The sequence below is a fragment of the Filicampus tigris genome, chromosome 12, assembly GCF_054856515.1.
Source record: "Filicampus tigris isolate MCC_2025a chromosome 12, RoL_Ftig_1.0, whole genome shotgun sequence".
NCBI lineage: Eukaryota > Metazoa > Chordata > Actinopteri > Syngnathiformes > Syngnathidae > Filicampus > Filicampus tigris.
In genome coordinates, this window is record NC_141228.1 from 5,723,241 (window position 1) to 5,736,710 (window position 13,470).

The 13,470-nt window shown below is 39.6% G+C and overlaps 1 protein-coding gene across 2 annotated transcripts in view; it reads right to left on the reverse strand.

Moving 5' to 3' along the window:
- LOC147138144 (ephrin type-B receptor 1-like) overlaps positions 1 to 13,470 on the reverse strand; it is a 93,414-nt gene that overhangs the window by 46,630 nt on the left and 33,314 nt on the right. Inside the window, exons 3-6 of one of the 2 annotated variants that reach the window (XM_086046309.1) lie at positions 12,430 to 12,720; positions 11,346 to 11,564; positions 11,062 to 11,242; positions 2,087 to 2,242 (exon numbers count right to left, since the gene is read on the reverse strand). In XM_086046309.1, the coding sequence (XP_085902435.1) occupies positions 2,087 to 2,242; positions 11,062 to 11,242; positions 11,346 to 11,564; positions 12,430 to 12,720 (847 nt within the window). The remainder of the gene's footprint in view (positions 1 to 2,086; positions 2,243 to 11,061; positions 11,243 to 11,345; positions 11,565 to 12,429; positions 12,721 to 13,470) is intronic. The other variant, XM_086046310.1, reaches the window with a different exon arrangement.

The window sequence follows — 13,470 nt, forward strand, 5'->3', positions numbered from 1 at the left end:
TTAAGTTTAAAATAAAATAAGGAAGCTAACTATTTTATGATGTCAAGTCCCTCAGTATTGGTGTTTACAGAGTTATTTGGCTAAAACTCAATTCAATTCTTGTTTGCCCTTGAAATGAAAGGACCAAGGCGATTCATGGAGCAGTGTACATTGAGTACCTTGACACCCAAGACGTTTTCACTGTGAAAACCTGCTTTTCTTACATCACCATCAATTTGTGTGTGTGCTGCCATTGTTGCAGTGAGTTGCTTTCCCTACTGTCAGGAGAAGTAAGTGGCCAACTATTTTGCTACACACTTGGGAAAAAAATCATTTCTAATATTATTTTGAGATCACTACCATGAAATAACCCAAAATGTCACACAAGCACTGTGGGGTCCCAATTATTCAGAATTTTAGAGTTAAAGATGAAACGCATGAGCTGTATTGTGTCAGATAATATTTTGCCGCATCAAAAGACTCAAACGTCATGGGTCAAATCGGTGGAAAAATGTAAACACAGGCCAGGTAAAAAGGTAATCTCAAGATGACGTGCAAGTTTTTCATTGATATGATGATGGTCATGATTTGAATATCAGCATACAAGTGAAACCTGGGTAAGATCACAGCACAATGCTGCATCATTTCTTCCCTCAGTATCGCATCACTGCCACTCAGTCAGGTAAAGGTCATGTTTGTTGCGTTGCCTTTCATAGTCAAGCATTAGCATCGATTTCAGCAGTGAAATAAAGTGAGTGAACTGTGCATGAACCAGCTTTTTAATTCCCTAAAAACCATGAAGGTGTATCTAGATCAGCGAGGGCGTGCACATGTCTAAACATAGTACAGATGCACGTAGGAAGAAAATTCTCCTTGTACGCATTGTCAATGCCAAGAAAACAAATTTGGATGCAGAATCCCGATAAACATTTACTCACATCCTGCACAACTGTTGGAGGCTGGAGGATGGAATGTTAACGGTTAATAGGAGAAATACATGCATGCGCGCGCGCACACACAAGCACACACCCAAAATGTGACTGGCTGCAGAGACAGTCTGAAATGATTCATGTCTCAACCTACTTCCACCACGTCTCAGTGGAGTTGAGAGCGAGTGTGTTTCTAACCCTGCTTCTCGTCTTGCATAGCAATGCAGGCCCTTCAAAACTCTAAACAGATATTCACTTCAATAAAAAGCCACTGGAATGTGGAAGACGAAAAGATGGGACTCTTTTTCAGCACTGTCATTTAAACTTTTGCATAACACTGGTCAACAGCAAATTTTAATCAGCCTTAACGTATTTTTGACGCTGATTTAAAAAATGTCTTTCCTTTTTTTCTACCATATGCGCTTCTTGACATATTTTCCTTCTTTGTTTTCATGTTTGACCTATAAAAGCTTGAGCAATATAGATTTTTTTTTTTTAATAGCTATGACTTTCCAGTTAAAAATTCAAACTATTGCTGAACCCAACCCTTAATTCATAAATATTACTAAATATATTACTACATTACATATGATATTTTATGATTATATTATTATGAAAACCTCATGTACTAGAGAAAAAAAAAACAAGGACAGATTCGGAATCAGCGCAAAAAAAAAGCATCTAGAAAAGTTGACTTGCATCTCAGATTTAAAAAATGCAGCCACAATTTGTTGAGCAGTGTAATTTGAAAATTGAAATACAGATCTGTGGCCCCATCGGGGGCCGTGTCCGCCCACCAAGTTGCTTGTGCTAAGACCAGCCAATCACAAACCTCGTTTCATGTGCGCCGTGACAGAGCCAGCCAATGACAAACAACCGAGGGTGGGATCAACGAGTGAGATGTTCACGGGGAAGGCGGGAGATAAAGAGTGTGTAGAACACAATTGAGAAGTTTAGTGGCAAATAAGTCATTCTGCATTATTTATAGTGGTATCCATAATTTGTCATAGTTGGTATGTTGAAATGGTAAATTTGTGAAGATCTTTGACTTGCGGTGTTGTCCTTTACTTACAGTGCTCTATGTAAAGCATGTTCCATTATGATCCCAATATGAATTTGTTTTTGTCAGTTTATAAATTGTTTATTTTTGTGTGGATGTTTGACAGAGAGTGACTCACTGGTGCACAAGTCCTGTGGTTTGTCCATGTCACCACGGTAGTAACCATTCCGACAACCACAAAGGGAGGCAGCCTCAACGGTGGACCGACTGTTAAGTGGACATTGCTGACATAATCCGGGCCCCTGGGATGATTTAAAGGTGCCCTGTGGACAAGCTGTGAAGAAATTGGAATATGATAATTGTACATTTGTATATTATAACAGTTTACTATGATGTTGTTAAGAGTTCATACACAAAGTTAACAAATACTGTACGTTGTGTTGACAGTGGGACCGAAAGGGGGATTTTTGGGTGGTTGTACATTATTTAGAAAAGACACACAAGCATGTTTTGTAGGGTCTTCTTTTAATTTTCTTTGTAGCTACTAGACAACAGTTTTACAGTTTTGATCCTCTTATGTGGGTCAGAGTGCTTTAAATCTGTTAAATCAAAAGATTTACCCTTTAAGACTTTATGCACCTATGAATAGTTAATGATGGTGCGCCCCCATTTTTTTTAAGTTTTTCATCATTCAACTCGAGCGGACGTGTTCTGAGCAAGAAGTACTTTTTTGTTCATCAGACTGTAGACATGCTGTTTCATTATTTGCCATCCCCTCAAAAAATAGGACTGTTGTAATGGATGATAGCGTCAGTGTAGATTCGATGCTCAGTTTGGAAGGATTCATGAAGGCCAACTCAAATACTGGACTACAAATCAAGGTGTCAGGACAAGATAACAAACAAATAAACAAGCAGACTAACTAACTAACGAATGGTGTTGAAAACTACTTTCCCAAATAATTATATATATATAAATGCACAATCATTAAGCCAGATATGGTAACGTGTGTATTCTGTACATTTAGCTGTTTTTCAGGCATCTACAGGCTTGCTCTGCCCACATTTTATTGCCCCTGTATGATGACAATAAAGATGGCGTCGGGTGGAATCTTTGTACCTCCAAAATCATCACTTTTCATTAGACCCCAAAAATGTTGCTTCAACCATTAACTCTGCATCATCAAAGAGAATAAGCCATTTTCAACAGTTGACTGGTCAATAATTTATAAAAACATCCACGCGTGTACTGACCAACAGTAACGATTTGCGAAAAAATATTACATTTACTAAATTGTGACAGAATTTTTCAGCCCGTCGCCATCGATATCTATCTTATATCAAGCTATGTGTGTCTTAGTTAAAGTGACCAAATATGGTTCCTTGGCCGATAGTGAAAGTGTACTGTCTGATTATCCAGGTTATTCATAAATAAAAAATCAAAATAGAAAAAAAACATATTATACTTAACTCACTGTGTACACCGGGACCAGTTATTGGAGATTTACGATCATATCATACAATTGTTTACAGTTAATTGGAACACAGCATGCAACATAACCATGGGACTCAATAGCATTACACTGTACTGGTAAATTTCCATTATAATTAGTTCCGCCAGTGTTTTTCTACAATTGCTCACATGTGGCAAACAGTGTAGCAAAAGGTCATGTTAAAGCCAAGACATACACTGTACAGTTGTGTAGACTACAGTACGGCACTGTTTGTAGCATTTGCAATTAAATGTTTTCACAGCAATCGAGCAGTTCAACTCATCAGAGAACCACTTTGTGAAGGAAATTATCACCCTGGCACCAAAACGTCTGGCTGCTTGACTGACTTTTAATCTTTTAGTGGCACTTTAGCGCACTTTCTCTGTTCATGCTCTGTCTGCTGAAATCTGTTTAAGCTCTTCTGGCTTCTTCACGTCCCCCTTCCGAAAAACCAACTTTCCTCTAAAGAAGAGCACAGCACCATTGTCATCCATATTGGATGTGCTGTGTGTGGAGCAGATCATCTTACGATGACATCAGTGTCAAACATCAGTCTCATTTCATAACTGGGCTTCATCTAGGATTGATCTAAAGTGTCAAAGCTGCATTGCTCTTATTGATATGTTCAGACAACAGACTCTTAAAATGGTTATTTTTGGTTACTTTATGAAGCTACCGGTAAACAAACAGAACTTAAAGTGGAAATCAGCCCAAACATATTTTTTTCAAGAATATGTTCAATGCAAGCTAGTTTAAACAAGGCATTCTGATAAATTGCATTTGTGGAATTGCGTTTGTGGAATAAGAGTTGATCCACCCGTTTTTAGCCATCTATGGGGCCACCATTTTGTCTCAGGTGACGGCCATTTTGTCACCTCTGTCAACTAAAAATGACCTCACAGTGGCTCAGGGCTCAGGTAACGACCAATTACAGCTTACCTGTTTTCTTAAACTGAGCCATGATTGGTCGTTATCTGAGCCCTGAGCCACTGTGAGGTCATTTTTAGTTGACAGAGGTGACAAAATGGCCGTCACCTGAGACAAAATGGCCGTCACCTGAAATGGCTAAATTTTCCTGCTTAACTCATATTCCACAAACTATTAATCAGAATGGCTTGTTTCAACTAGTGGGCCAGCACAGAACATATTCTGGAAAAAGAATATGTTTGGGTTGATTTCCCCCTTTAAGTTCTGTTTGTTTACCGGTAGCTTCAGAAAGTAATCCAAAATAAAATAGTAAGTATAAACGCTGCATTCCATCAATACACCCCTGGCATTGACGCATATGATAGAGGCTTCCCTTTTAACTCGAGGGTCCAGTCACTCGCTCACTCACTTGTCTCCTTCCTGCAATAATTTCTTAATGCACATAAAGCTCATTGTGCCTGCATATTCTGTGATGTATTCAAACAAATACATGACTAATATTTCAATTAGGAATTCTACCGAATTTACACTGAATGTAAATATACGCTTGTACAGTACAATTAACACTAGGAGTACCAGGATTTTGACACTAAAAGTAAGTAGAACCGTCAAATTGACTGGGACGCCGTAGTTAAAGGAATAATGACTCGTAACAATTTTAATATCGTTTAATACCATAAAATTACACTATGGTAATGAAATATATACAGAATTAGGAAAAGTCAAGAGGCCAGGCGCATCTATCTATATACGCAGAGTAATAAACACATGAAAGTTTGAAAAACGGCTAAATGACTTCTCTCATACTAGCGTTAATCCACATATTGACCGTTGTGGTTAAAAAAAAAATATATATATATATATGTATATGTATATGTATAAATATATATATATATGTATATATATAAATATATATATATATATATATATATATATATATATATATATTGGAGGTTAATATACATATATATATATACATATATATATATATATATATATATATATATATATATATATATATATTGGAGGTTAATATATATACATATATATATATATATATATATATATATATATATATAAAATCACTGTGTTTATCTCACTTAACCTCCAAAATACAGAGCACAAGTGCAGGTTTAATGTAAATCTAAATGGAGAGAACAATTCTATATGCAGACATAGAGGAGTAAATAATTGTTAAATAATTAATTAATTAATATAATTGACCATTGAGCTATTAATGAAACATCAGTGATTGGAAACTGCAGATCTGACCAAAGAAATAGATTGCAAAAAGAGTCAGACAAGAAACTCTTTTCTGTCACCAGGTAGCAGTCAGACTTCATGTATACATAAATGAAGTTTACACTATAACACAAAAGCCTAAAATGACAATTATTCATTCATCAGATCCTCTCCCTCCCAATTCCCAACACAGTCTCTTGCATTCATGCACAGTTTGCACGCCTTCATAATTGCAAATCTGCCTTCCTTTGAAGTCATCTCTTCAGGACTGTCATCGATGTGTGTGTGTCCTTTGAATAGGCCGACAGACATCTGGCTTGTCAAGGTCATTTATTCAGCAACAAGTTCGTAAGCATTTGGTGTGTCACCATGGCAACATGTCCTGCCATTAGTCGTCTTCACAGAGACGTCCCTGCCAACGTCTTGCTTTCAAAGCTCATTCATGTGTCTAACTATGAACTGTTGAGGCAGCGATTCCTTTTTCTCTTTTGTATTCATTCATGATGCTACCACATAAGGGTGCCAGCGATGGCAAACTGGAGACACGTCATATCACATCAATTGGAAATGGACGTGCTGAGTTGGAAAGCAGTACCTGTCTTTCCTGCTTACTCAGTACAATATTGTTGAGTGATCTCAACAATCTTTAAAGCTTTCCACACCAAAGCAAATTAGCTGTGTGGTTACTCCGTATGCGTGTATCTGTCCATGCACCGCGAGAACAATATGGTGAACTCAACAACTTAAATACAAATGAATGTAATGTATGTGAGGCAATTTTTACCGACAGTAACCTTTTCTCTGCATGATCATCATTGCATTTGATCGAATATATGGGTCGGTGGCACTTACTGCGAAACACGGACTGAGCAAATCCAGGGTTAACGATGGCGGAGGTTTTACGAAGTGACTGATTCAATTTTAAAAAACTAAACACTTATTGCGTTCCCCGTCTGCATCACTGTACTGTATTAGAATTCTTCTAGAAGTCTTTTCAATAATGATACACACTCACCACAACATTAGGTGAAGTTCAAGTTAGATCATTTCCAGGAGCTGGATCTTCACTGTTTACAATTACTTAATTTTTTTAAAATGTATTATGAATACAAATCAGTTTAGTGGAGTTGCATTCTGAGGGGAAAACAGCATGAGAAATTGGTGGTGAAGTGTTACTTCACATTTTCTGTCCTTTCATTTTAATTTACCTTTCCACTTTGAGTCCTTATTAAGGAATCAAAGTGGAAAGTGATGAAAGTGATGAAAGAAGCTTTCCCTTTTCCTTATATGTCTACTGTAATACCATATCTCCATTTCTCTGATAGCACAAAACTAATTTGCTCTTTTCTAATTAGTATGGAATGAAAGACTCACTTATCATTTCACCACATGTACACGAACATCACACAAGCACACACTCTTACAACAGAAACACACACCAAGAGAAATACATACAGACATAGGCACACATACAATGGATTAGTCTCTCGAGAAAATGAGAAATGAGGGGAACTACTTTAGGTAGGGAATAGGGAAATACGGCAGATAAAAAGGGAGTGCAAATGAGAAACACTAGAGGATGAAGAGTATTTATGTGCCATCTTCAGCCAAACTTTCTTCTGCTGTGGGTTGCTTCCTTAAGCAAAAACACATCTGAGACTGTTTCTGTGCATCTGATCATTCATTCATAAGAAGAAAAAAAGAGATTTTTGAGAGACCATTCAGATTGAAATGACTCAGCCTTGGGAGGCGCACCATTGATGATGTTTAATGGACCGAACAAGAACTTTAACATTAAAAAAAATTATATCCGGTAACATGGTTGCATACTGGTTCGCACCTGGGTTCTAAATTAACTTTTGACTCTCTTACAAGCTAATCAGAATTTCCACTAGCCAATTTTATTTTTATTTTTACTTACTTTACTGGTACAGCATCGGGAAATGGCATCGGCACATTATTTGTAAGTACTTGCAGATACCGATACCAGTGTTTTAATGTGGTATCGGGATGTATAGTTGTACTGTATCCCGATACCAGTATCGGTATCGGAACAACACTACTGGATACCTGTCCGTCATCCGTCAATCCTCCATTTTTTTCAAGCCAAATCAAACTGTTATCATCTGTCGGTCAGTCCATCTTGCTATTTTAACCGCCTTTCCATCAGTAAATATCAAAGGTCCGCGAGTCCATCAATCGTCAATCCGGGAAAAAAAAAAAAAAAAAAAAAAAAACGGTCCAGAACAGATGAAAAATACATCCATCATTAAATGGAGTGCATTATGTACATCGGAATGTGTCGGCTTGATGCTCAAACAGCTTTACAATCACATGTATTTGACATTTCACAGCCTACACTTATTTGCCAATCTACTGAACTGTTTAGTGGGAGCCTGCTGCCGCTTAAACTCTTAAGACTTTTACTTTAAAGTTTTGCTTAACTTAACCAGACTCCCGTGTCACATTTTTGCTATAGGTACAATCCTGGTGGATTAAAATACTTCATCGTCCTTGTGCAAACTGAAATAAAGTAGCCATTATTATAATGAATGTTTTTTCTTTGAAGTCGTCTTCCTTTTCTTCTGTCTTTTAGCGTTTGGCATACAACTTTTGGTGCATTCTTGCCACCTTCTGAAATGGAGTGTCGGCCCGCAAAATACCATTTCACAACCACCCAACCCCACTCTTTCCAAACATAAAAATGGAAATGTAAAACTTAACTCACAAAAACTTCTCTGTAAAACTGTCTCCGTATTCAAAGCTACTTTACTACTTCTTAAGTCATTCATTGGTGAGCCTGACTAGCTCATGATTCTCTCTTTGGCGCATACCGCCACCTGCTGTACATATACAGTAAATGCAGTCTGGGTCCCGATTCCGTCTCTCGTCAGCAAAACGGGCGTCTATCAGTGAGGGACTGTGAGGTCCGTTTGGATTTGACCAGGTTGGTGATGATTACACAGGCTGCTAAACATTTTGGTGGTAGTGTAATGTATTTTAGGGCTTTGACCCATTTTCAGGTGTCATGCCAAAACAAACTCCTCCAAGGATCGCCAGCAAATCTAAATCCCCTATACAGTTAACATCAACACAGTTTCACCAGAATTTTGCTGCCAAGTTGCTTGTGGCCATTTTCAGTGTGAATGCAGCAAAACTGTAAACATTCAAATCAAAGTGGTAGTTGGCAGCTGTGTCAGAGTGGATGAGTATCAAAATAATGCTAACATTTTTGTGAGTTGCAGTGTTGTTTGTCACATTTTAACCAGGGGCTTCAACTCCCTCCAACAACAACCCCTGCCCCCAGCCTACAAATGTCCACGACAATTACGCCGGTAACGGTGCACCCCGTCTCTCATTAAAGCAACAAAAAGAAAAAAAACATTCCACCTGTCATTTGTCGCACAAAACGTCAGTCCAATTAAAAGCATGGTCCCGTGAAAGCCAATTAAAGCCTGACATTTTCATGAATTTATAAACATCTCCAGACGACCGGATAAGGTGTAAAAAAAAGTGGACATGTTTGGGCAAAATGACGTTTGCAAAAGCAATTTAGTCCGCAAGACAACTGTACTTTCTTTATAGGGAAAATCGACCCAAATGCCCCCTCCCCCCAAAAAAGACTTCTGTAGTGATTTAAGGGCTTTTTTTATGATTAGATTTACGACAAATTGGCCCACCCCCTTTTGGAGCTCGGCTTGTTATTTTTTCGGTCTCAGCGGTCTACCTCACGGGAGGGAGGCAAGCGTGGTAATATTGCTCGCTTTGTCAGTTCTGTTGTCTAAAACAGCGACCTATCGCCATTAAATGCAAATGCACATTACTACTCTTGTCCACTTCAACCTGTGAAAGTATAAAAGTGTTCTGCACAAGAGTTTGGATCTATTGACGTAAAACGTGATATCATGATCACCTCCACAAAATCAAAAATACCGTGGCAATCGCTTCTCCACTTACACAGGCTGAAGCGGACAATAGCATGAATGCGCACACAAACCCCGACTGGTTATATTCTGGACATTTAGCTACGCTAAACTTGTGTCAACTCTCAGGAGGCAGACAGCGGCTGGGAGCGAGCAGCAGGCAGGCATCAAGTAAGCATTGATCTTTATCCCTCCCCGGCTAATATTGGGATAACAGCACGGCTAAAAGCAACAACTAGCTTCAGGCCGTTAAACAGGCATTAGCACAACAACATTAGCTCCTTACTGTCTGCCCAGCCTGCGTCTTCATGTTGCGGGGTTGTCCGACACCGCTTGCAGTCGCCAGCTTCGGCGAGAGAGTGAAGCGGCGTGGGGGTGAGGTAAGACCTCATTGAACAAGCGTTAATGTTCAGCGAACAAAAAGTTCCAGCGAGGAGGCTGACTGCACAGCCGAGTGTGGCCGCATTGGAAGGTACCGTTTCGGCTGTTACGTTCCAAATTGGATGGAATGTTGTAGGTCGAAAAAACTGGGACTATTCCTCATCCAAATAAATGTGCAAGTCTACTCATTCCCACTTCAGTCTCTGTAAATATCCTGACTGGTGTTTAATGCCTCGCCCGTCCAAACCGTGATCAGCAAAGAGTGTTTTTTTGTTGTTGTTGTTTTTTCTTTTTAGCAAAGAAGATGTGTGCGCTCGTCCCAGCATAAATCTATGTAGCTCTGCTCACTTCTACATTTCCTCATTCTCATATAAATCAGCCACGGAGAGGTTAATCCTTTTGAAATGTTGAAGTGGTCATTAGTAGGGATGTCCATATGAATTATGGTGCCAACTGATCACCGTTTTTGGATGTTATAAGCAATGAAAGTACAATGATTTCCAATGGAGAGTTTTAATCGGTCCCTCCAGTGACTCTGACCGAACATGGATAGAATGGTATGGGGTGTGGCCATTCTCCTCATTAAGAAGAGGCGTTATTCATGGAGTCACATATTTCCTAATTTATTGATAAAATAGAAAATGACAACTCTTTTAATTTTCCTGATCAAAAAATATATAAAATGAACTTGTTAGTGAAAACATGGCCATCCTTACCCAACCATCTCTTTAATATTGCGTTTGTGTAATATGAGTTAAGCAGCAAAATCCACCCCTTTGTAGTCATCTGTGGGAGCGGCCATTTTGTAATTTCTGTCGACTGACACAGGCTCAGACTCAAGGCTCAGGTAACGACCAATCATGGCTGAGCTTTAGAAAACAGGTCAGTTGTGATTGGTCGTTACCGGAGCTCTGAGTAGTTGTGATGTCATTTTCGTTCGACAGAAATGACAAAATAGCCGACCCCTGAGATGGCTAAAAATGGGTGGATTAAATCTTATTCCACAAACGCAATATTTATCAGAATGCCTTGTTTCAACTAGTGGGCTTGCATATAACATTCGTGAAAAAAATATGTCTGGGTTGGCTTGAATTTCTTTTCTATTTTTCTCTTTTTTTTATTTATTTATTTTTTTGTACAAGGTCATTTTGGACTTCATGGGCTACAAAAATAAAAACAAAGATTCACCTCTGCACAGGTTGTCACTGTCTGGCTCATAACCCGCCTTACAGCTGCAGCTGCCAATGGGTACCATCCACTCGCCATCACCGTTACAGTAAAGCTTTATGGGTACATCCACTTCCTCTGCATTGGGGATACAACTTCCTCTGGCAATGACAAGTGATGTGGATTCTGCTCCGGTCAGTGTCTGTAAAAATACATTTCATTAAAATTCAAATAAACTTCAAGTACAGTACACAAAACTATGTCACCAAAGACACTTCTAAAGAGCAACTGTGTACATTCCTTACCTCTGGAAAGTAAGCAAAGTTCTGAACTATGCTGGGACATTTTTTGTAGAAAACTCTGACAGCAAGGAGGGACATACAGGCCCCCAGATCCTGGAAAGCCAGATGGAACCCTTTTCCTTTGGACAGTGGGCCAAAACTTCGAACTTCTGTGTTCACCTTCATCAGCCTCCCGCCAAAATCAACTTGGGAGAAACTTTCATCTGCTGCAATGGTGTCCACCTATTGCGCGAGACAGAGAAGGAAAACCAGCAGAAGTATTAAGTATGGTGCTGTGCCTACCACTTGCATTGATGTTTGAATTATCGTTTAAACAAATAGCATAAAAGTAGGACAGATAGCAAGAAATCACAACACAATAGAAAACTACTACCATCTTGTAGAGGTGTAGTGCAGGGATATGTGATTCATTGTTGGAAGCTATAGCTCCTTAAAGCAGAAGTAAACCCAAACATATTTTTTTCAAGAATGTGTTATATGCAAGCCCACTAGTTGAAACAAGCCAATAAATATTGCGTTCGTGGAATAAGAGGTAATCCACCTGCTTTTAGCCATCTCTGGGGGTGGCCATTTTGTCACTTCTGTCGACCGAAAATGACATCACAACTGCTCAGGTCTCAGGTAATGACCAATCACGGCTGAGCTGTTTTCAGAAGCTGAGCCGTGATTGGTCGCTACCTGAGCCCTGAGTACTTGTACAATCCCACGGGGATTGCTACGGATGCGCATGTGTAACCAGTGGCGTTTTACTCTTGTGGCATGCACCCAACTCTGGGATCGAACACATGGCACCACCGTGTCTCCTTTTGGGCGCGCAGAGCACTCGGCTCAGCACCACGTTTGAAGGGACAGGAAGTGAGGTTTTACTAAGATACCAAGTGACATACCAATTTTTATTCGACAAAATTAAAAAAAAAAAAAAAAAGAGAGAAAAATAAAACACTTTTGTGTCAAATTCTGACTCACGGCACAAAGCAAACTTACACTCTTAAATCAAGGTACCATTGGAGTATCTCTAATGATGTGATAATGATTCAAATAATCGTTCTTGGGTTTTTTCTTGCTACCAAAAGTTGTATGTGATTACCTTAAGAAAGGGGGCATTTGCCCAGTATTCCACCCCTCTGATGCCCTCTGACACGGCCCTGTCTGTTTCCAGGTAGTAAAGGTTGAACGTCTCTTTGCAGGAGCCAAGGACGCTGGGGATGGAGGCACAGTCTCGGACAGTGAAGCGGATTTCCACATAGATGCGCAGCGCTGCCCGTCTGTCAACGTATGTGGTGAGGAGCCAGTTGTTCTGGCTGGCCTCGAACACATTGCACACTTGATACGTCCTGATGGTGTTGAGGTTCTCATCGTAGCCACTCACTTCCTCCCACTGGGGAAAATGTTAGTGTGTCAAACAAACAGGCAGATGGGGGGTTGGAATGAGTGTGGAGAGAGAGGAGTTAAGAGAAGCTAAATGATTAATGGCTTTACTAAACCTTGATTCAGATTTAACTGAGCTCTCGCTTCATCTGCACATTTTGCCTCTTCTCAGTCTTGGTCAGTGCTGCACCGTGTTGTGCATCTATTATCAGCAATATGCAATGCAAACACAAGCCATCACCTTAGCTGAAGCTGACTTTATTTAATTAGAAAACATCCGATGAGGTCACTGATTGTGTCATGATACATTCGCCTGACTTGCATGCAGGTCGTGTGGGTTCAGTTCCGACTCAGTGACGGTGTGAATGGTTGTCTGTCTCTATATGTGCCCTGTGATTGAGTGGCAACCAATCCGGGGTGTAGTCTGCTTTTTGTTCGGTGTCAGCTGGGATATGCTCCAGCTCTCAGTGACTTGGAGGGTGAGAAAATGGACGGATGGAATATCTAATGAGTTAAAACATGCGGCACTGACACAGAAAATAAGAAATAAGACGTTGTGGAAGGCAGCCTAAGTGATATCTTTTTGACCTGGAAAAGAAAAAGAGGGATATGGCTGTATATATTTTTTATAAGTTACAGGTGAAACGTTGTGTAATATATACGAATTCAGGAAAATACGTTGAAGTGGAGGCCTCCATATGCACTGGCTGTACCGGCGTATAAGTTGTGGGGTCTGTATGTAAGAAAATTCATTTTGGTT